This window comes from Mugil cephalus, chromosome 22, assembly GCF_022458985.1.
Source record: "Mugil cephalus isolate CIBA_MC_2020 chromosome 22, CIBA_Mcephalus_1.1, whole genome shotgun sequence".
Classification (NCBI taxonomy): domain Eukaryota; kingdom Metazoa; phylum Chordata; class Actinopteri; order Mugiliformes; family Mugilidae; genus Mugil; species Mugil cephalus.
Window position 1 is genome coordinate 17,900,829 of NC_061791.1, and position 25,520 is coordinate 17,926,348.

Genomic DNA, 25,520 nt, shown 5'->3' on the forward strand with positions numbered 1-25,520 from the left:
TAGCGGAGATAGGTTTGCTAACACGGGAAGGGCATCAGAACATCAATCATACTGTGATACATCACTGCCATCTGACACGTTCCTGGTCCACATTCAAGAAATTGATCTCACCATGCAGTCACTACCACAAATACTAAAGACAAGAGAAGTAAATACCATTGGACCTAGACCAGACCAGGCACCCCCACCCCATAACAATGACACTCCTTGATGGTAGCAGCCATCCCCAGCAGGATGCAGCCTAAATAAGTAAAGAACAGCAAAAGGTGTTGATCTGGTCTCCAAATTCACTAGATCCCAAACTGATCAAGTATCTATAGGATGATCCACTGAGGCTCCTCCCCTCAACCCATAGGACCCAAAGGCCCCCACTAACAACATTCTGTTAGCAGACATCACAGGACACCCTCAGAAGGCCCATGTCCAGTCTCCGGTGGTCATAATGTTATGCCTGATCACTTTATGTACTTTATTGATTCCACACGGGGAAATGTTTTCTCTGAATGAGACCCGTCAATTCGTTCACACAGTGCTTGGTACATTCGGAGCAGTGGGCTACCACTTATGCAGTGCCCAGACAGAAGTTTGGAGATTTGGTTCTTGCTCAAGACACCACAGCCATAGACATGGGGGATGACAAACATGTTGCCCTTAGGTCCAAAAGTAGCTTCTCTACTTCCTGCTACTCTAAAAGTCTGTCTGCTAGCCTACCATGTTCAGCTACGGTAACTATAGCTTATTTTCTCCACCTACAACTCTGCTCCAGCCTCCCAAGTATTCTGGCTTGATCGTCTTTCTCTACAAATGAAAGGGCATCGCCGTTAGACTCCAGCGCTATTTTTTTTTTTGTTGTTTTTTTTTCTCTTCTAAACACACCCTGGTCTTGCATTATTCAATGCGCTCCGCTGGCTGTAGCATCAAAAATGTACATGTTCACAAGATCAAGAACAGTGCTAACTTCAAAGCTGACAGCGTGCGAGTCTGCAACACCGACTCCATATTTATTGTAGTACCTTATCCCATTAGCATCCTCATCATAAGTCCATTTTTGTGGACGTGCACTTTGCAATAGTGCTTAGTCAATACCTGTCAGCGCTGAGGAAATGAACACAGTTCCACTTTCCCATGACCTTACCTGAGGAATCCAGCCAGATGGTGCAGGTGAGAGGATGTGAAGGGTAGCAGTTTCTATGGTAACGCCTGGGTTCTCACCATCCAGCGAGCCAGGTGTTGGTGGGGGACTCTTGTGGGAGGGTGGGGGTGGGCGGGGGTGACCTTGAGTTCCCGTTGACTGGGTTGGCAAACACTGGTTGCACACCAAGCTCTGGAAGTCGCTTTTCATCTTGGTCTTACAGGCTCCAAAGCTTTCCAAGTGTGTGTGGGATGAACAGTTAGTCAAAGGTAGCAGACAGACCTCAGACAGGATTACCGGCAGATTAAACTCTTCGGCCGTGTCTGCCTGCTCTGTGGGAGTACGACGCGTGTGTATTTGTGTACATACCTGGAGGCATCAGAGCAGATCAGAGCACGGAGATAATACCTGTGTGGATGGATTTAATATAGCTTGGATGTCAGTGTGTGAGTGTGTGACGGGGGAGTTGCGCAACATGCGAGAACAAAGGGATTTGAAAACAGTCTTTCTCCTTCCTCTCCGTCTCGTGGGGTGGTCACATTAGCATAAACCACCACAGAAATTAATTTCACTTCAGAATTGGCTGGAAACACGATCTGGATGAATAAAACAGTCGCCCCCAATTGATTTTGTCAGACCTGTTGATGTCTGACAATAGTAATGTGTGTTGGGACTCAGGGTTGCTGGACAACTGATGTGTTTATGACTCTCTGCCGGAGGCGTTGTGTTTTCAGGTTGTCCATCTCATCCTCCCTAACACAATATATCAGGAACACCTGGAGGGCATTTCATTACATCTGGTACAAACATTCACTCACGGACAAACTGATTAGGTTGTATCATGCTCATAAGTCACTGTGGCCTCACAAAACACAATTTGGTTATAACTCAAGATTTCATATGGTGGCCATGAGAGAATCTGACACCCTCTTCTCTCTCTCAACCAAGAAACTAGACCTTTTTGTGGTACTTTTGTATCTCTTTGTGGTTGTATTGTGTCACTTTTAGTCGTTTGTATCCGTTTATGATCATCTCTTATCTCTTTGTGGTTGTTGTGCATCTCTTTGGGGTCATTAAGCCTTTTTGCTGTTTTTTGTGTCTCTTTGTCATAATTTGTCGACCCCTTTGTGATTGTTTTGTGTCTGCCTCGTCATTTTGTCGCTTAATTGCTGCTTTCTTCCTCTTTGTGTTCTGTTTTTAGTAGTTTTACATCTCTCAGTGGTGGTTTTGTCTCTTTTTAGTCATTTCCATCTTCCTGTGGTCATTTTCATTCCCTTGTGGTTGTTTTGGGTCTCTTTGTCATAATTTTGTATCTCCCTGTGATTGTTTTGTGTCCGGATCATGTCTTCGGGTTTCCATTGTTGCCTCTTTTCTTTTCCTTGTCATTTGTGGTTGCTTTAATATCATATAATTTTTGGCTGCAAAGCTGCACAGTAATTTTTTGGTCTAAAAACTAAAATCAGTTCCATTCATTACAGGGCTCTTGAGCTTATTCACCAAGGATTGACTTTTACAGCACACTTTCTTTCAGTGTATTGACTCTTAAGTGCTCCATTGCTTAAAGGAAGGACAAATAAACTGGAAGAATCGAATACATTGGTGTTCGTGCTCGGCCGACTTTCAAACTGATTTATTTTGGCATCCGTTGTCATTAGCACCAGGCTCACTGGTGCTGGCGGTTAAATATTACCTCACACCCATCAGTGTCACACACACACACACACATATACACACACACAGTGAATCCTCATTACCTTGAGCTCCACCTCAAGCCTGTGTCCACAGCAATCAGCAGTCACCACCCCTCTGCTGATTCAGCTCGCTGGCTGTTGAAATGCGTGCGTTGTGTTTGAGCTTTTCTGAGTGCCTACGAGCCTAAAAAGCAAATATTCCATGATTTCATTGTTGTAGAAGCTCCTGTCCTCTGAAAAAGCAGTAATTGCTTGTTTACATCTTCCGCATTTGGTCCGAGAGCTGAACTGCATTATTAAATAGGTTATCAATCACCCTCTATGTGTGTGTGTGTGTATGTGAGTGTAAAGGCATCCGTTGACTTTTTCTATCCTCCCCTCTGTGTTTGAAGGTCATCGCTGTCTGTTGGGGCTCGTTACACTAACAAGCACTCAGCTTTCTCCCTGGGGTTCCGTCGATGGAGCTGGTTCAGGCCAACAGGAGGTTTACAGTTCTCATACTGAGATACAGGTTACGTCTGTGGTCGGCTCCAACCTCAGCACACTCCCTTTTTCAATTTTTAACCAGGCTTTAAAAAAGAATAAATAATAAAAAAAAAAAAAAAAAATCAACAGTCTTTTCTTCTTTACGTTGATGCATACCTCACATAAGAGATGAGAGGAACGGAAAAAGAGACGAGCTCTTTTTTAAAATGTTTTATGATTGATTGCCAAAAGGAGATTTGACCAGTGCGGGATGAAACAAGCAAACAAGAAAAAAACCTGTAGAGAATAGATGAAACCTCCGATAGTCATGACATCCTCATCACACTGTGTGAAATGGCTCAAAGGCAGATTTACGTGTTTGGTAGTCAACGGATTTGCAAGTGTGCAGATGAGCAAATATGGGTTCAGACGTTATCGGCTTTAAACAGCAGATGCGGGAATGTTCAGCCCCTACTGCTGCCTAATTATACATTGTAAATACAAGAAAACATATAGACGGAGCTATGCATGTCCAGTAGTGCAAATGTGTGTAGGTGGCTATTGATCCCTGACAGATAAATGCTTCCAGTCCCCCTTACAGTATGTAGAAGCAAGATGGGCAGTTTTCTATCTTCTTATTAGTCCTTTGTTCATTTTCATACTCCGCAGGGCACACTTTACGACTCTTTGTCTCTTCGTCTCCCACGCCTACATATTTTTTGTGGCAGAAAGTTGGTCTGGCATCCCTCTGTTGGTAAACTGATTATGCTCCTGCAGCATAATCAGTTCCATCGGCCAGTCAAATCGTTTTGGTGGGGCTATTGCGCCTGTAAAAGACAAACAATCAGCAGCGGTTAAGGAGGCATCTGTTGAGACTGCCTTAATCGCTTATTGTCACAGATTTAGTTGCTTGCATTGGTTTTAGAACTATCCAATTACCTGACTCACATTGTGCAGAATTGAGAATTGTGTTGCCTTGTGGTCACCATTTTGTTGTGACAGGTCTTTGCGGCAGGGTTCTCTTCTTGTCGTAGCGGTTACATTATGCCTGAAGTCGCTCACAAGGTAATAAATATTAACTACTTTAATTTGGAAATACAATTTTTCCAAATCTGTGCTTATTATTATTGTGCATGTTTTCATTGTGTGGATAACTTGCAGGAATTGACTGGTATAAAGAAAGCAGGCTGCAACCAGGGCCTTAGCCAGGATTGTGACACAGTGATTTATGGCCGGCACCTAAAGCCCTATGTCACAAGACACCAATTTTCATACTTGGTTGTTGTGTTCTCAGCAAGGTTTTATTTAGTCATTTGGTAATCAATTAATGTGTCAACACGTATGAAAAATGACTGTTCGCTGATATGATCGTGTAGTCGTGATGTGAATGGCAAGCATGCACTGAATCTTGACTGATGGAAATGTACAGAAGCATATCCATAAGTCTGAATGTGCATCGCTTGTTATTCTCATCGCTTCCCTGATGGCAGGAACACATGTTCATCCATGAACATGAGGCAGATGACGTGTGGAATAAACTCCCATTAAATCCCTGGTTTTCTCGTTAGCAGTTCCTTCCCTGCCCCGCCGATCCTGCCCCGTCCTTCCAGCTCTTTTTCCGTCCAGAGTAATTGGAGAGAGTGTGTTGGCGGAGGTGGAGTCTTGCGCTGGCTGCTTCCACTGAGCCGCTGCCAGCAGCTACTGCTCTGTATTGAGTTGTGTAAAGAGCTGAGATCCAACCAAACAAACGCTGGACTGTGGCTTTACCTCTGGCATATAGTCACTGCTCTCATTATTTTATCCTTATAGCCTCTTCTGCTTCCTACTTTCAGCACTTGGTCATTTTACCCATGGGTGGTCCAAATGTGGTGTCTTTGGGGAAGGGTTCAAGGAGTGAAAACGAGGGGTAGCTGGATGTCAGTTAAAGGAATATACCCCCTTGAATATAGAGGCCTTCCCTCGGCAAGGTTACCATTCAGTGTACTATTATCCTATAATTACCACATGTGGTCTGGCAGAAGATCCTCAGTGAAAGACTAAACAGGGGAAATGATGCCGTACCGCATTCTGGATGCATCTCAACGTCTTGACAAATGATTGAACTTGAAGTTTGAAATTGCTCAGCCTTATTGGTGTCTCCTCTGTTTTGCAGTCATGCGGAGGAACCCCTTCATGGTGGACGGCTGCTGTAGGAAAGGTTCCCGCAATGCCCTGCAGGAGCTCTACAACCCCACACAGGTAGGATGCTAACATACTCCCATAATTTTCTTCACGTATCCCCTTCTCCACCCTCATTTCTTTTCCTATTAGTGGTCTCCTCCTCACCCCAAAGGTCAGAGGTCTCACCCACCAACAAGGTCCTCAACTTTGACCCCAACTAGTGTCGGGTTACCATTTTTTTGTTTATGTCTGCCCATGTGCAAGCCTGATTTTAGCTTTCCTCGTTTATTATTCCCAAACGAGCATTGCTTCTCGGTCTTTACTGCCCATGACGTGCGTTGGTACAGAGAGTGACAGCAGTCTGAGTGCCTGTGAAAACTCCAGGGGACAGAATTAGCATAATGGACGCTGATGATCCTCCGTCTGGTAGTCAGGGAACGTTACAGGCCTGAGGCGATAAAGCCATCTTCAGTCTTTCAGGAATGAGTGTGGACAACCTGGGACAGGTAAGGACAGAGGTTTTGCTGAACTCTAATGACTTAGCTCTATGAGAAACAGAGAGAGAAAAAAACAAAGCTACTGTGTTCTACAGTCGTATTCCTTACAAGTTTCCATGAGTAGCTGAGTTATCACTTTGTTCCAACCAGTGGAAGATACAAAGAACTTCATTAGCCATCTGAGGACATGACACCTGCTATAACAATTTGATTGCCAGCATGAAATAAAAGCATATTCTTGGTTTCATTTTCATGACTGTTGCTCTTTATTGGGGCACTTTACAGTGAAGAGAAGTTGACAGAGGATAAAGGAATAAGATGGAACTTGTGACAAAGGTCTTACCCTACCGAGCCAGCAAGGCAGTTTCAGTTAACAGTTACTATTAAAGCTGTCCCAGGATAGATTAATGTTAAAAAAAAAAAACAAGAACTTGAGAGTAAATTGTGCTTTATTAAGTTGTAGATTTTTTTCTTAGTAGTCTTAAAAAGGTTTACCTCTGCATCTGTGCAAATCAGCCCAATCACTGTAAATACGGTATATATTATGTTCATTTTGACCGCATTCTAGAGCACATGATATGTTTTATGATGATTTCCTACCTTGAAAGAAGCTCTTTGATTTAGCGATAAAAAGAAGCTTGTTGGCAGACAAATCGGTTTAGATGACTGCCAAAAAGTGTTGCATATTTAAGCTGTATTGAAAGAAAATTAGATTTGGAAGCCAAAAATCCAATTTTCTAAAGTAATTGACGTTAACTGAATTTAAAGAATGAATTAAAAATATTAAAGCGGCCGTTTGTTATTATTTTCTCTCTTAATTTATTCTGACAGTATAGTTTTTGTTGTTTTTTCTAGAAAAGTGTGAATATTGTTGTGAAAACTGAAATGGCTTATTGTTGATACAGAGAGGTAGATGACTGGAATGGATTGCTCTCATTTTGATTTGATCAGTTGCACAAATGCTAGCTTTTGTTAATTAAATATGCGCATGCAGGTGCCTGTCTTGTCAGACATGCACCTCTCCAGGAATGTGACTTCTGCATTGCAGCTACACAGACCACACCAACTATGACTGCATTTTCCCATCCATTCTCCCTCCTTCTGCCTCCTACACACCATCTTCTTTTTCCTGTGTTGCTGTGATTTCAGTAAATGTAACTGCTGTTCAACATGCAGTAGCTACAACTGTAACATAAGCTGCTCACTTCCAGTCGCCATTGTTTGGAGTACTCGAAGAAGCACAATGCAGCTAACTGGCTGACAACTGGTGTTTTATCAGTGTCATTATCGAACCATGCAGTATATAAGTGAAAATGCTTAACATAGTGTAGGGCACTCATGTAGGCTATAGAGGCTTTGGAGCCAAGGCAGAAACATAATGGTGCATTCACACGAATCTGACATTGGTGAGAAAAGAGTTAATTCTTTGCAGAATTACCATATTGATACTTAGTGAGTAAAGGATGTGGGGAATTGTAACCATCTTCCATCTAATACATTACAAAGAAATATGCGTTCATACCAATCCGGTAATGGTGTGAAGGCATGGGATTGACATAAATCAGACAATATGAAGTGAAAAGATGATGTGTGACACTTGCTGTGTTATATATACAGTCAATACTGGTTCCTCAATCCCATTCCAGACCTCCTCTTTCATAATGTTAACGTTTGAGTGACACTTAGACAGACGTTTATGATCCACAAGGGAAATTGCTTGGTCATAGTAGCTTTGGTGTTACAGAGAATAGTGCTGGAGGATGAGCTCCTCTGTCCCTCTAATGCTTGGTGTGGTGGATGGGACGGATTGTCCATGATGGAGAGGTTGTAGCTTTTTTCGCTCATAGCTTGAAGGCACCACAGGACTATCTTATTTTGACAACCGTATTGATTTTTTTTTTTTTTTAACCCAGTTCTTTATAGAAACTAGTTTTAATTGGTCTTTGACTGTTGTATCGATTTCCACGTAAGTGGTTTCCAGTATCAGCCACTGCAGTTTGAGTCTGATGGTTCCAACTGTTTGAGGACCCAAATGCAGGACACAGGAAGCAGGGTCCAAAGAGCAAAAATCAAGATTTGTTAGAAAGCTGCTAAATTAAACATGAGTCCCAGGGCTCATAAAAAAAACAACACAAACAGAAGGAGAAAACTCCTTCTGTTTGTGTTGTGCAAAAAAAAGAAAAAGAAGAAGAAGTACGAACTGGAAAGGCACGAGGGACACAGAGGAGGAATGGAATTGTTCACAGACAAACTGACAAGCGGACCTAGTGGAAACACAATGACTACATGCGCTAGAGAAGTGTGGACACAGGAGGAAACAATCAGGCAGGCCCAAGGGCGGGAAAGACATGTACTGTTTTTACTGTATGTAGCTTTCATCTATTCTTCTGGTACTCAAAGTCTTTTACATTCTCTGTGACATGTATAATGACTTCACACAGTCACACACCAGTACCACTGGGAGATACTCACGATGTTCACCAAATACAGGAAAAAGGCTGTGCTAAAACCCAGGATGGCGGCAGTTGGTAACTTGTTAGTTGTTCCTGTTTCCTCTTCCAAATAAAGATCTCTTTGTCCTCAATGCATCAACAAGGGCATTTTTCAAAAACAGCCCCTGCTTGCAATGATAATGTAATTCTGAGAGCAAAGCAACTTGATGATCATTGTGATGGATTGACAGTCTCAAGCAAGTGAGCTGAAACCAATGGACGTCTCCAAGTTAGGCAATCAATTGAGTGACTTCATGCTGGGAAATGGAAAATGGGCAAGGAATCATGTTAAGTGTGGAGATTTCAAGGTTTATGGACTATATCGTGCAAGACCAAAATGCACATTTTGGAACAGTGTTGATCTCCACCAACAACATTAAAATTTAATCTAACAGGAGAAGTAAATAACATTGACCATCTTGTGACAATTCAATGTTCTGCAGGGAAACTTTTGGACCTGGCATTAATGTGGATGTTACTTAGACATGTACCCCCCACCTAGACACTTAAACTGATCTAGTATCTGTAGGATGATCCACAGAGGTCCCTCCCTTCAACCCAAAGGCCGCCCACATTCTATTGCCAGACACCAGAGGACACCCATAGAAGACCCACGTCCATACTCTGATAAGTCACAATAGTTTTGGAGTCACAAGAAAGACCTATGCAATATTAGGAAGGTGGTCACAGTATTATGCCTGATCAGTCTATTTTTTCAGAAACGGAAAAGCAACAGTTTCTGCATCTCCCGCTGTTGCGTTCGAACACAATCTGTCAGTAATGTGTTGCAATCACTGAAGAGGGGAGGAAGGCTGGAGGACACTGCTGGAGGTGATGCTATCATGGTGATAGAGTGGATAGTTTCTGCTCCTCTTCTGTTCTCTCATCACTGTCCTCCTGACTATCTATCACTTCCTGCCTGCCTGCCTCTTTCTTCGGCAGCGGACCACAGCCTGTCTTTTTCCCCTGCACCACCATCTGTCCTTTATTCCCCCGTGCTTTGCCTTGTTTCTCTCTCTCTCTCTCTCTCTCTCTCTCTCTCTCTCTCTGTCTCTCACACACACACATCCTCTCTCCTGGTTTCTATTTTTCTGCTGGCCGTTTATCACTGTGCACCTTTTAAACGCATGCAGGCTTCTTTAAGTGGTTTTCTGGACAGCTAAGATTAGACCAGGCGCACGCGGACTCGCTGTAAGTTCATTTTCCATGGAGGATTTTTCCACACGTTCGCACTCATGTGAAGTCCCATTGATATATTTCTGTGTGCACAGGGGGGTGTTACTGCAGCTAGGGTAAACTTTAGCAGGGTGCTTGAGGTCAGTGGTCAGGACAGAGTTGTACGAGTGTGTGTATACGCTCCTCTTCTTCTTCGTCCTTGTGAGAAGCAGCAGGACGCTTGAATTGCGGACTTTCAGAGCGAGGACATTTTTGCCATATTTTCGCAACCTTTTCTCTTCAATCGTTGGCTTTAAATTTCGGATTTTTATGGTTTAGGGTGCACTGCTGCTCATAAAAGGAAATTTGTGGGAAAATGAAATGAACATACCGAAGATGTCAGAAAAGTAATAATGACAATTTGGTTGTCGTTTTTGGTTTAAGAAGGCGTTATTGCAGGGGCTTCTCATTCATTTTTTGTGGCTGGGTCCAGAGTCTGCGTTTATCAACTGTGACATGGTGTGTCTCACCACCTTCTATACATATTTTTTAATTTCTGGAAATAAATGTGACAAAAAAGAATGAATGCCTGGCAGAATTAGCATATGGATACTTGGTGAGTAAATGAGGTGGGAAATTATCATCAGTCTAATAGGCAATCAAACAGAAATGCGTGTTCTTCCGTAGTTTAAATGCATTCATCGTGTTTGACACACACCTGCTTCTCTATGATTTATAGAGAATGAGTGGCATCCACTATTTATCTCAGCTGACCAATTCCTTTTACTAGATTTTACTTCAAATTTGTAAGGAAGCCCATCTGTCACCTACCATCTCGTATCTTTTTATTTTCAGGGTTCTCCCAATGCGCCCCACAAATACTTGATTGGTTTGGGATATGGGGAATTTGTGCCTGGTCGTGTCTAGGTGGGTGGTACGTATCTAAGTAACATCCAAATGAATGCCAGGTCCCAGCAGAACACTGAATTTTTATTTATTTTTTTCAATGTATTGTATTTTATTTATTTATTTTTAACTTTTTTTGATTTGGTATATATCTATGGAACTTCTGACAACTACAGCTTTAAAGTCAAGTAATTTTGCACTTTGGACAAATTTTGTCAGTAATTTTTTCATTGAGAACCAAGAATTGGCTGAATATTTTAAGGCAACAAACAAAGATAAAAGGCAACAATGTTTGACTGATATGTGTGCACTATATCACATTAACACAGCTTTGTAAATAAGGGAAATCGCCCAGAACGTCTATGCATCCATACATCCATACCTACTAATCCTGTGTGGGCAGACACTTGACAAGTCACAGGTCTAACACAAATTGAAAACACAAACATTCACAATGACATGCGTTTTCAGATTACAAGCAGCTGGAGGACCTAATGTATTATCTGAAGGCTGCACCATTTCCTCTGTTTAAACTACAGTCCACCCTATTCAGTAGTGTGATGAGATGATACCATGTGGGTGTTCAACCAGAACCCAGAACAAGTATTCAGTTCAGTTTAGTCACAGGATGTGCCAAAATCCCAGACACATATAGAAGCCCAGTCCAACTGAAAAACTGGCCAGTAGGCTAGCAGACAGCTACCAATTAGCAACCACCAAGAAGACACCAGCTAACTAGCCTAGCTAACAGCAGTAGGCAGTATGTGGCACATACTGGGGTTTTCAAGTGGGCACCTCCGTTCACCAATGTTTTGTTAAGTTAGGACCACAAACCTCAAGAAGGCTTAACAGTGAGTTCCAACATCCTGGAGTCACCCCCTGGGCAGTCCGATCACAGGGGATCCAATTTTTAGTTCACACGCTCTCATCTTGCATGAACATCCATTACTAATGAATCATTTTATAACTGTGATTGTGTGTTTTTTTCTGGGTAAACAAGACAAAGCCAAAAGGTGTTGAATAAAGGCAACTGGACTTGTAGAATTTCTTGAAGACATTTCTCCACTCAGCTGAGTAGCTTTTTCATCTTGTGGGACTAGTGGGAAGTTGAGGTTTGCAACTGTTCACACCTGTATTTTAAGATGCCAATTTGTACTCGGATTACCCAGGACGGGCCTTGTTAAAACACATTCTGAGTTTTCATTCAAAAATCCTGACTTGAATAAATCCAAAGTCAAGTGTTCCATTCAAGGTTTAACTTCTTTCTTGCTGAGCCCTGGAGGAACAATAGGCAGGAAACAACAAGGTGTCTTTAAGACTTCCAGTATTTCAGAGACACCTTCTTCTTCACCATTCTTAGAATACGTTAGAGTAAAACTGAGCTCTGCGTCCTCAGGGCCCACAGTGGATGCACTAATCTGAATTTAAATCAGATACCAGATGTAATAAAGTAATGGATTCGATGTGGCCACACACATGGTAAGATATCATCTAAATACAGGGAGAGAATCTGGTTTCATTAAACTGTAATGACCTTGCCTCCTTGTGGAAAGTTTTTTTTTTAATTTCCCCTGCTAGTAATCACAGGCTGGCTCACAGAAGCATGCAGACACCATCATTACCAAGCCGATGCTGGGCCTACACTTACTGAAAATGCTGAATCAGAGATTAGAACCCGGTGGGAAAGGGTGTAAGGTCCCACCGGGAATGGATGACTGATGTGAACACAAATATTGCATTCCTTGTAGCGAAGTATATGTTCACAGTCTGTGTGTACAGAAGGCACAGATGTGTGTTTTGGAAGAACAAAGGACTGTTGGACAAATGACGTTCAACCTCTTTGGGTGAGACCTTCAGCTGGCTTGATTTGTTCTGTTTTGATGCTAAGCAAAGCCAAGACCCTGACAAGTCTATTCGCATCAGGGTTAGAGAACAACTAACTGTGAAAGTTCCAGGTGTGCACCACCCACTCAAATCTGAACTCCCCACCAGTTATTTAGAAGAAACTACTTCAATGAGTGGGGAGACGTATTTGAGAAAACTCAAACAAGTCCCCTTGCTTTTGTTTTAGCTTTGTTTTTTGATATATCATGACCTGGAGATCCAGAGGGTTAACAGTTCAGTTCCTGTGTCTGGCAAAACGCTGAACCCCGTACTTGCTCCCAGTGCTTGCAACTTATGCAAAAGTTAAATGTGACATTGTGACTCCTTCTACGCATTAAATAACAGAAGATGGAGAAATGTAATTCATATACAAGGTCAGAGCCAAGACCTGGATGAATGAGAATGAATGAGAACACTAAAAGACATTTTTCCAAGTAGGACATCTGTAACATCCAGCACCTACAGCGCTAGAGTCGGTGTGTTTCTGCTCGTTAATAAATCTTACTAGTTTGTACTGCATACTTAAAGATTAGTGTAGACATTATTTTCGGACAACGTTAAGTGGCTGTTATCATGTAGCTCGGATCATTTAAGCTTAGTGATCTGTAAATAAGCAATCAGGGAAGGGAGGAAAATGTTAGTGTCCATCTGTGTCGTAAGATAATACCTGTCTGGATTGTTTCACCGGCTGCTAACCCTACGAGTCGCTTTAATCTAACGTGTGTGTCTGCGTGTGTGTTTTCACACTTCCTCTCCCGCCCTCCCTGGTATTGGCACCCTGGGCCAGATTATGCAGCAACACAGCAGCTGAGACTGGCACTGACTTAAAAGAAACGTCACACCTTTCACCCACAGCAGCGAAGCCAAAGCAGATGTCTGAGTGTTGCTCTGCTGTAAAACCATCAGAGCAGAGCACAGCCATGCGCTGTGGGTGTGGGTTTTAGGATGTGCGCGCAGGAAGCTGGATAAGTCATTCAGGGTTTAAAGACAAAGGGCTTTAGAAGAGGAGGCTTTAGTCTTTTTTTTTGTCTCTGTCTATCTCTGGAGGCTGCATACGAACGGGGCTGAAGAAAGGCGATGAAAGGAGGGAGACAAAGGGATTTAGAGAAGATGATCGCTCTGTTTTTCTCTCTGAGAGGATAAACTGTGCGTGGATGGAAGAGGCACCATAGTGCAGAGGCCATGGAGAACATGGATAAATAAGATTTTCTGTTTCATCAACATCAGAGGGAAATTGTTTCATGGTCTTTACATTACAAGCTTGTTTACTTGAAATCATGAAATAATTACATGGTAATATATGCAGTTTGAATCCAGCTGAGGACCTTTGCTGCATGCGGTCACTATCCTTTTCTAGGAGACAGGAGGCTACATGCTTTTGTTACCAGTCCTCACTGAGGAAATACCCAGATGTCTGGTGGATTTCATGCACATACCTGAAATGGGAAATGCATCTGTTTAAGGTATCTAACAGTAGCTCTGAAGGCACTGAAGTTACGCATTATTATGTCCTACCGCAATTCCTTAATAACAGGAATTAATATTTGACATAGAGGCCAAAACTACCTTCTCAGGGTACAAGCTGTCTTACAAAATTAAAAATTCTCAGGATCATTCATTTCTGTCTTCATTCATTTATATTTTCACACAGTTTGCAATCTGAAATTTCCATAGACTGACTGATATCTTGAACAATCGCTGCACTCACTGCCTTCTCACTAATCCAGTAAATAGTAAGGAACAGATTTTTCTTGTGCGTGCAGCTGATTTGACATTTTAGTACATTTATGAACCAGAGAACCAGCAGGATACAAAGCCAGCATCATCGTGCATGGCACAACTAGCCAGCTATCAAGCATGCCATTGGCCCCAGATCAGGATTTCAAGATTTTCACAAAGATTTTAGTTTTAGTTTGGTCTCGTCTGATTCAACTCTTCAGAATATGACTCTGGTAACATTACATTAGTATTTCTCTGGATTTTCCTCTGTACAAAACTGGATAGTCCTATAACCAATCAGATCAACAAAGTGACAATATGTGCTTAAGGCATTCTCAAAAAAAAAAAGTCTAAATCACGGTCATTTGTTTCCTGTTTTCAGCTGTCAACAGATGTGATAATGAAACTCTCAAACGCTTTGTTTTGAACGAATTCAGCACCATACCACTTATGAGACATATATGACTATGTCGCTGTTACTCTTCTGTCCATCACTATGTAAAGGCCACCCAAACCAAATGTTTGCTAGAGCATAATCAGGTCCTAGCAGCACACTTCCAGACCAACTTTCTGCCACAAAACATTTTTAGACAGGAGATTTTGTCTGCCATCCAGGCTAATTTTATTTGACAGTGTCCGTACTGCTACGGTACACAGTAAACAACCAGTTTCATGGAACTACTTTGTTGATGTCCTTTTCTAGAATGGAATGGAAAGCCTGCAGCCAGTATTCATCCAGAACATGATGTAATGCAGTTTTGTGAGCCTGCAATGAACGCAACGCTCATGAAGGGAATATTTACTTTTTGTCCCATTATACAACCGATCATAAACTTACATAACATTATGACCACTGAAAGGAGACATAAATAACACTCGACATCTTGTGACAATGCAACTTTTGGTCTGTTTAGGAACAACACAAAGGGAACAGCACAAAGTGTTGACCCGGCCTCCAAACTCACTAGATACCAAACTGATCAAGTATCTGTGGGATGATCCATGAAAGCCCCTCCCCTCAATCCGTAGGACCCAAAGGCTCCCACTAACAACATTCTGTCACCAGACACCACAGGACACCCTCAGAAGACCCATGCCCATTCTCTGATGGGGGTCATAATGTTATGCCTGACTGGTTATATTATTATTGCCTATAACATGACCAATATCAATAGTATACTTGCAGTGATACATAGATCAAAACCTACTTCACATGCAGCTTGAGCAGCACCCATGGCGTCAAGTCCTGTCATTAGGTTAACAGACAGAAAAATTACTTGAAAAACTGAACAGATCATTTTTTTTTCTCCCATTATGCCACCAATCTGTGAACTACCCTATTTAAAAACAGACTATATACGCCACAGAGGGAAATCTTCTCCTTCTGCTTTCCGTCAGACTTTTGCTCCCTGAAGGGTAAAATATGGCATGCAGAGAGAAAAAAGGCTAAAATGCTCATGAGAGGGGAGAGTCACTTTGATGGCTCTGAGGGAAAGTCGGAACAGTTTGTCATTATCTTGTCTGCGATGCTATAATTATATCCCCACTTTTCTCTTTGAGACGCACTGGCACTCACACACACACACACACAAACACACACACACACACACACACACACACACACACACACACACACACACACACACACACACAAAGGTCTCAGTCACACAAAGTCGCTTTATATGCACAACACATTCCCTGCAGATGTAACAGCACACACACAGTATATATACATAAACTCAGTAAACACATGTTGCTGACCATGCATAGCCAGTGGTAGACAGGATTAACTGTCATGTGTCACTGTGCTTCCCGTGTAATTGAGCTTTTTGCGGATGGTGTTTTAGTGACGGCCATGGACATCATGCAAGATAAAGACAAAAGCTAAAAGACTCTGCTAGAGCGTTTAGCTGTAGCCAAGGACATAACCATACTCTTTCATGGAGCCATAACTCAATTGTACAGAACAATCACGAAATGGGTTGCATGCCCAGTGTGCTAAAATGTGCCCTCAATCTGATGAGAAATCATACGGAGATGCTTTGAAACTTGCCCAAAAATGATCCAGTGTTTTCTCCAGCGTTGACGCAATCCAGGGACACAATTATTGGCTGATTTAACGTACGGTTAATTTTGCGAAACAGATGTAGGAAAAATCAGGCGGCACAAATGAGAATACCAGTAACTGTATCTGACACAGGAGCAGTCCAGGCAATGAGCTGGTACGGCGTCTGGCTCTCCAGACTGCTTACAATTTTTCCTTTTTCCATAAATATGGCTATGGCTATATGCAAAAAAATAAGCAAATATAATACTTCAGTTCTAGAACATTTGTGGGGAGTTGGGTGTTGCTCATCAGGAACTCACCTGACTGGGATCTACTGAGGGAACCACTCATCCTGGGACAGTAAAAATCCTCCCCATTAAAACCTCAACTTGTGAAATGCTTATGGTAGCCATTAACAGCTCCTTTAGGTGAGGCCTTGAGGTTTCACTGCTGCTTTTACAGACAAGCATCCAAAAAATGCCTCCAGTAAAATAATATCCAACTCTCCAATCACATTTTCAAAAGGAAACAATTATGACAATTTCTTGCTGAAAGGGAAGTATTTTGTGGTATTCGCAACACTCACAGCGACTTGGAACAGATTAAACACTGAACAGAACTATTGCAACAAATACCAACACATCGTCTGCGTGTGTGTTTGTTTGCTATCATTGGCCCCAGACTGGGAAGCTCAGTGCTTTTAACCACTGGCCTGCACAGTGTATTCATTCACTGACTCCTTGCAGCGTCCATGTGTACCGACATCAGCACAAAAATCATGAATCACTATATTCACTAGTTTAAAGCTTTCGTCTTTGCTGCTTTTTTTTTCTTTCTAAAATTTATGGGGTGTCTGGAAGTATGACACGCTGGTTTGTAACTAAAAGGTTGGAGGTTTCAATCCGTGCAGCCTGCTGCACCAGTTATACACGTACAATTTTTTTTAGCTTTTGTCGTTTGAGCAGGAGTTATAGGATTTTTTTTTACCTTAAGAGAAAGAGTCTCCCTGTCTTGTTTGAAGGGAGGGTGAAATGAACGCAGTTAGTGTAGCCGTAGTTAGGTTAGAGAGAGGGACGTATTCCAAACCCTCGCCTAGCTTAGTGTCTGAAACAGCACAGATTCGGAGGACAGAAATTAATTCACAGGCTGATGTGGTTGAGACGTGGTGTTTCCTGGAGGTCATGTCAACACCTTGGGCTGTTTTTAATGTTTTTTATTTGTTCCTAAACCATTTGTGTGTGTGTGTCAGATTGCATCCTGCTGGGGATGGATGCTGCCATCAAGGAGTATCATTGCTATAGGGTGGGGGTGCCTATCTGGTCTAGGTGGGTGCTACATGTCTAATTAACATCCGCATGAATAAATACCAAAAGTTTCCTAGCAGAACACTGAATTGTCACAAAATGGTCAATGTTATCTACATCTCTTTGTCAGTGGTCATAATGTTGTGCTTGTATTGCGGTTCTAGTAGGTAGGTAAAGATGGTGGACTTTTTTTTTTTTTAAACCCCCCTGTTCGACATGTGTAATTGGTCATATTTACCTAAGAAGGCTTATCCTGTTTCTGTTTGCCCTAATAGTTAAAATTTATGAACCTGTTCATGTAAATGGAACATTTCCTGCAACCATTAATGGACAAACTCCTCATTTCTTAACAGGGCTTTTATTGTGAGACATTAGCGGACCATATGCAACAACAGTTGGACGAGATTAAAGAGCCACAAAGAAAAACAGATCAGGATTAATACAGTAAATGCTGCTGTGTCTTTTTTTTTTTTTTTTTTTTTAACCCTGAGTTAACAGAAAAACATAAAAAAACAAAAAACAAACAGCAATTGCAACTAAGGCTTTGAAATTCTTGAGAAGATTGCTAACAGATTATATGTTTGTTTCAGTCCATTCAGAAACCTGGCTTTTAATTGAATCAGTTGAATCACATTCCTCAACAACTTCAACTCTGGAGCTCCTCAGCAGACGTCTGTGGTCTGATTTTTCCAGGCTTGAATGTGTGAAGCTGCTTTAAATTGAAGCACGGTAAAAGAGCATGTGTTCCTGGTCACTTCCCTGGATAAATACAGGTGAAGAAGCATTTCCTCTGGTCTTTTCCGTGTTGCGGTGTCTGCAGGCAGTCGGTGTGTCACGGAGAATGCCCGGTTCTCTCCACCAGCTTCTCATAAATGACACACTGGAAAGCTCATGCGTGACTGGCCTCAGCGGAAACAATGAATCTGCCTCGTAAACTGTCACCATTGTCGAAGTTTTTACAGAAGGGCCTCACCTTGTTGCCTTTTATTGAGACTCCGGTGGAGCACTTAACATTTGAAAGAGCAGGTGCTTGTTACAGCTGTGGTAGGCTACACTGGCAGCTTTATACTCACCTGTGAATGGCGGCCTGTAATCAGAGAGACAGACTCCTTCAATTCTCTCTTTCTATTTTGTTATATGAATATGGACAAGTCCGAAGGTGGAGCCACATGGAGCCACGATATCAATGACCTGCCAGCCCTACAGGGCCACTATACGGAGCAGTTGGCTGGCAGCTGGTAGTCCTCATGAGTCAAAAACTAAAACAAAACTTGTCAGAAAACTTCACACCAGAGCATACATCAACATTTTGTTAACTGTAACTTATATGGAAGCCCTAAGCAGTCATGCATTTCTTAATATATCTATTTTGAGAGAGTTCCGTCATACATAACCTGCCATGCTGACTAATGGTTGCCATTAACACTAATGTAGTAATAACAATAATAATAACATAGTGTAATAGGCCTACTGTGTTTGTTTGGTGCTTTAATGTTATGCCAGATAAAGATTATTTTTCTGGAGATCTCCGCAAAACAAAGCTTTGTTTTCCTGAGAAAATTAGATAAAAAAAACAAAAACAAAAAACAGGCTAAATTAACTCGTTGTCACAGGAAAATGTAGGAAACAACATGTATGAATACATGGCCGCTTAGGGCTTCCATATTTTAGTTTGGCCCAAGTCCCATCCACTAACATGGATGAGGAGGAGCCTGTGGCCTATACTGCAGCCAGACACCAGGGGGAGCTCTACATGATCTTGACTTTTGAGGAGCTGTTCCACTGTCCATCTTTATTTACAGTCTGCTCAAAAAGAGAGACACAATCAATCCATTGACAGAGAGAGAGAAGAGTATAAAATGCGACTGGTCAAGCAGCAACAGAATAGTCTCGCAGAAAATAAACAAGGCAGCACAATTAAATGGGGAAATAAATAGCACTACCGACTGCAAAGTGTCTAAATTGCAGTAGGATAAAGTATTTTATTTCATAGTGGAAAAGCTGTTTCAGGCAGCTACTCGAAACAAAGCCCCTTATGCTCAGCAGAATCCCAGGGTTACAAATCATTATGCATTAGCATATCATTTTCTCCCCAACAGTATTTAAAATAGATTTATGAAGTTCTGAATAAATAGAAAAACAGCCTCCATATGTATGCTAATTCAAAGCAAAAATGTAACATCTGCAGATATAGCTGTATTTTACTGGGAATCTACATTCATAACTGATTAGGCCAGATTCAGAAGGCCCCAAGGGTAAATATTTGCTGTTTTGCCCCATTTGCACCTCTTTGCAGTCCTTGTAGAGGTGGTGTTTTTTAAACTCATTTAAGCATGGGCAGTTGCACTGCAGTGGTATTCAGACCTTGCAGTGTTTTCTTTTGAAAAAGTGAAGGTTTCTCCACATACTGCAGAGCATTTGAAACATTCCGCCCTATTATACTGATGGACCTGAGGTTGTGTGTAAGACTCCTTAGCACCACAAGTGGTTAAAAGTTGTAGCGTGTGCCTTTGAGTCAGCTGACCTCGCTGTACTTGACTGGCTCAATATTTGCTCTGATATCCAAGAACAAAGTCATAGCTTGATTCTGCTCAGATCAAAAAGTATAAATTTTCATCAACTACGCCTTACGGCTCTTTTAGGGTTCTCCAGGGACCTGGACGCAGTAACCTTTACGTGAATCATTTCTGCTTCACCAAAATTTCACTCCAAATGTCTACAAATGTTCAGTTAACCTTATTAACCCAAAACGACCCATTTGGAAATCGCAGATATTGAGAAGCAGCCGGAAATACGAAAGCGGAAATATGCTACCACCAAGTGGATCAATCACAGCTCTTGTGCTCTGCGTCGCCGTGGGGCATAGTTACTCTCTGTGTTGGGTCTGTGTAGGTATATGTGTTAACGCCGTAGCCTCTGCATCAACTTGCAGAAGCGCACAAAGACCAAGGTGTGAAAGGTGTAAAAAGAAGCCTTGTTCAAAGCGCCGAAAAGCCCCCATGACTCGCCAACTTCCCCTTCTCTAAAGCTGGAATAAGCTCATGGAAATGGGAAGTCAGCATTCACATAAATTCCACACCCCTGAAATCTCACTCATGAGTGACACAATGTTTCAGCATGCGCATAAACATATATAAAGAATAGAAACAATGGAAATGTTTGCACGTTCGTGTGTACAGTGCAGGCTAGCACAGTCGACATTTTTAAGGATGTCAATTTGCCTCTAAAAACTGAGAATTAATTAAAGTAAAGAAAAAAATGGGCAATTTCATGTGTCATACTTTGGAAATCCCTGCTCATTAGTACTACTAGCGTGTACCTGTGTACCTTTAAATACACGGCTGACTGAGCTCCAGGAACGGTGCTTCGCAGGCCTACATAGTTTATATAGTCAGTTTGTCGGTTTGACTCAACACCATTCATAAATCAGTAATATAAAACAAATAGTGTCCTCAAGAATAATTCCTTAAGCTCACAGTGGCTCGACCCTGTTCCACCACCGAGCTGCTGATGTTTGCAAATGAATAAAAATAAGCTCACAAGTGAATAAGCGCGGCTAGATTTATCTCCTGGGAGGCCCCTCTGACCCCCATTATACCTGGCAGTTTCGTTATTCCTCCAGGGGTGCATAAACCCAACGGTAGTCTGGAGATTAAAAGATAATTGATAGAAAATTAACTGGCGACCCTTTTGCAAAAACAAAAACACAATTCTCCCATTACGGCCTCTCAGATGTTAATTATGCATGGCAAATTTGTCATTTTTTTATGAACTATGCGTGTTGAATGCTTCTCAGACACAAATAACTAATAAATAATTTTTGACATTTTAGGAACTAAACTATTTAGTCATTATTAAAGACTCAGCATAATTAAGCGCTGCTGCTGTTACAGACTCACAGCTCTCTTATTTACTCAACACTTACTCAAAGCCTTGGCTGGTTGCTTGCAGTATGAAGGATTTCACTGGAATATCTATTGTGGATTGAAAACTTTCTTTCTTCTATCTTTCTGTAAATACTTCTTTTTTTTTGCTTCCTTCAGCAAATCAGGATGAAGCTTTTCATTACCACCACCACCGCCGAGTGCTCTCAGCGCTGATCCTCAGAACATATTTCAAACTCAGAACAACTTTCAAAGAGAATAATAGATCCACGGCGAGGTAATGAAGCCGCGAAATATGGAAACACGGTCTCCACACTGCACGCCCCCAAACGTCATCACTTTTTCACACATTGTGGCAACAAAAGCGCGGCGTGGAGAAAAGAAGCCGCCGGCGCGAGTGCACCGCGAGCCTCATCTTGAGCTCCTCTCGACATCTGCCGATGAGAGACAGAAGAGACGCTCCCGTTTGCATATGCCGTGCTGACAGTGACTTTCAGGGCGAGATTAAGTTTAAATGTATGCATAAGGATTTTCTGTCCCTCTCCCCCAATTTGAATTTTCTCCCAGCTTTGATGACGTTCGCCTCAGAGGATGGATGCCGTCGCTAACAGAGAGTGCAATGTCTGTCACGCACATAACGCCCCATCTGAATCAATATATAGGATCTATAAGCTGTGATACTAAATAATTCATCATATACAGTGGTGTAACTGCACAGGAAAACTGCTGAGCATAAGGTTTGAGGCCCTTATGGGACCTTGACCAGTCAGAAGAGATCAAACTAAATTGACCATATCATGTGAAGCTGCTAACTACTTTTATTACTCCGGTTTTATGACTTCTGCTGCCTCTTGTTCAATCCTGACCCACTAGTTCATGTCCACACTGTGCTGGGAGAGAAATGTGCAAGCAAATTGGCGAGTGATGGTATCTGATCTCCCATGGGAACAGCTTGGCACGTCCAGAGGTCAGCGTCCTCCATCACAACTGTATCGACACATGGCCTCTCTTATCTTGTCCTCTGTCTCCCTCCCACCCTCCCATCAAACCCGGAGACTTCTCCGAGCAGCCTCAAGAGGACATAAAATGGCACGGAGACAAGCGATAAGGAGGAGGCAGAACAGGAGATGACAAGAACCCCCCATGTCTCTTTCTTCCCATGTTAATTACAGAATTTGTCCTCCTTTGGGATGGAGGGCCGCGTGCTTGCCGCAACATTTGTGTGAATCATAGCGTCATGCTCAGATGGAAGGGGAGACATTTTCATCAACAAAGAGCTGCTGTTCGCCCAGCGCTGGTACGACGCTTTGATGTTCCAGCGTTAACATGAGTGGGGAGCGGTGGAGTGCGTGCGAAGACTGGAAGTGGGTGAGGTGCAAAATGAGGCCTTCTTTATGCGCCGAGAATCCATCATGCCTTGTCAACTTTCACTTCCCCTGCCCCAAAACCGGGGTAAGAGCGTGGAGATGGGAAGTCGGCATTGGCATAAAGCGTACGTCTAAGTGACAGAAGCTTTTGGAGTGTGTTTAAAGGTCGCCAATTTGCCTGGAAACCCTTGCTCATTAGCGCTGCTACTAGTTACAAGCTGCAGAGTGTGCCTTTAAGTACATGGCAGACCTTGCTGAACTTTATTAATGCACTATTTTCCTTGACATTCAGGAACTAACCAATATTTTTATATAATCCATGGCCCTGACGCTTAGTTAGAAGACTGTTATTCAATTTTTAAGTACACAGTCTTTAAAGTTGAAAAGTTGAAAAAATTTGGCTCCAAATTGACTTTGGATTTCGAGATGCTACTGGAGCTGCTACTCACAGAATTTTAGGTGAATTTTTTCAAAAAGTAGCCTGCAGTTGTTATTTATTTAAATAAATACCCTCTGAAGTTACACGTTGAGCCCCGGAGAAAACCTGCTAAACACATTCAACAATATGACTGATTACGCTTCGGTATTTTGGATCAATTTCTTTCTTCCGTTTTGCAACCAAGGTAGTGAGAGATCTCAAGGTAGGCTGAGATCATTTTATAGCGATCTCCGAATTCACTTTGAAAGAACGTGCTTTCTCATGACATGAGAGGGAATTCTTGTTCACGGACAGTATTACTCTAAAAATATCTAAAAGATTAATGACAGTGTTTCGGTTGCATGAAAAATACCGTCGAAATATAAATGGGAAAACCTCTCAACTCATCACCCTATAGATTTTCCTATAGTACTGCTATTCCCACATGACCATCTGAGAGATTAGTAGATTATGAAGCACGACTTGTACAGACACCATTGTGAAACATGTCTTTTTTTATATATCATGTGTTGACTGTGTGACTGATTTCTACACGGCTCCATAGTTATAGTATTTTCACGCTGGATAACAGCTTTACAGATATGGAACCCATCACCCAGTGGCTTTTGTGGGTTGTCATCAGATAAAAAGGTGCGGCAGATTGGTTTCCTCCCATGTTCTCGTGGCAAGCTGTGTGTGTGATGAATTGCCCACTTGGAGACATGTTTGAAGACTGGCTTCAAAGAGAAACACACACAAACCTCTTTAGTCAAGCTGTCTTCATGTACAGCGCCTGGTGGTGGTCCACGAGCTGTTTCATTACTTCTTGTCAGCAACTCTACCTCCCTCTCAGCCTTGGTCAGTGCATCCCTGAAAGGCCACACTTGTTAGGGGTTGTTTGGATGGAGCAATGAAGACGCAGGCCGTCGTACAATCAATTTAGATTCCGCAAGGAAACCGGGGCTCTGCCCTGCAGGGGAATTCAGACCCAGAGGAAAAATAATCAAGAGGCATAAGAAAACATTTCTGCCCATCAGATGCAAAAGCCTCAGGCTGCTCTCAGACTCTTTTCATTCCTCCTTGTCGGCCTCCTCTTTTCCCTTCTGCCATGGTCCACTTCATCACAAGTGTGACTGTGAATATGAAATATGCCCCAGATGAATGATTGCTGACTGGATCTATGCATACTGAGCACTCAATATGTGTAATATCTTCCAATATCATTATTTTTCCCCATACCCATGGACTAATCTCTATCACATTCTGTGGAGGGACTCAGATACGAGAAAAAGATAGAGTCAATGAAGAGATGAGTATGATAATAAAGGCTTAGATTAATAACTCTCTCTTTCTATCCGTGTGCCTGTCTTTTCATCTGCAGTATCTCCTCGAATCTCTCACTCCCTCTTTCTGATTCTGTTCCCTTTCATCAATGCTGGAGTGCTTTTCTGGCACTGTAAGTTTTCTCACACTGCCAAGGAAATGAGGTACTAACATAGAGGTGTCCTGTGTCCTAAGTTCTGAATTCCATTTCTAAGAGCCTAAATATGTCTGTTGTCGAAAGGGCAGGTGATCTTCAGATGTTCTACACCTATGAATGGACAACTGCCACAGGTCAAGATTTTGGGAAACACCATAAAGTAACTTATACCAGGTTATGTAACACTTAGATCCACTACTACAGTGTCTAGTTGTTCAGGTATCGGCAGCTTGTCAGTCTGTATCTGGAAGTCTCCCATTTTGACCTTGGTTCTTCCACTCCGCATTCTGCACAGACGTTCCTGGACACTATGCCAGCAACTTTGTCATATATAAATATATATTTTAGTACAGAAAATGTTCGTTCCATCTTGTGGGGTAATTCAGTGAAACTCAATCGCTGGCCAACAGCCAGCTCGCTGGTGTTGTATGCTCTGACCGGAATCATTTATCATGCATTGTTTCCCTGTCATTACTCTGCTATAAGCTATGTGATTAAAGCAAAACTTTCACCATGATTTTTCACTGTGATAATATTTTTCTCTTCTTTTCTGTCTTTCCCCGTCCAGACGGATTTGTCAGGAGCTGCCGTCCTCCACCAGGCAAGGAGGGATCAGGTAGTAGATGCCTGTCGGGTCTACAGTGCGTCCAGTCGCAAGCGGAGAGTCCTGACGCCCGGAGACCTCAAGCATCTTGTCGTGGATGAGGATCATGAGCTAATCTACTGCTATGTCCCCAAGGTGGCCTGTACCAACTGGAAGCGTGTCATGATGGTGCTCACAGGGCGGGGTAAATACAGGTGAGTGCAGTACCAAATGTTTAAAAGGCAAATGAACTTTCCCTTTACTCTGCGGTAGATACAGTACCTAGAAAGGAAAATGCTATTTGTTCCTCACTGTCCTTGCGTCTCTCTTCTCTTC

General features: G+C 42.3%; 1 protein-coding gene across 2 annotated transcripts in view; it reads left to right on the top strand.

The window, feature by feature from the left end:
- The window catches only part of chst11 (carbohydrate (chondroitin 4) sulfotransferase 11), an 89,499-nt gene that overhangs the window by 55,935 nt on the left and 8,044 nt on the right, over nucleotides 1-25,520 (top strand). For both annotated transcript variants that reach the window (XM_047575716.1, XM_047575715.1), the window contains exons 2-3: nucleotides 5,441-5,526; nucleotides 25,170-25,399. In XM_047575716.1, coding sequence (XP_047431672.1) covers nucleotides 5,441-5,526; nucleotides 25,170-25,399 — 316 coding nt within the window. The remainder of the gene's footprint in view (nucleotides 1-5,440; nucleotides 5,527-25,169; nucleotides 25,400-25,520) is intronic.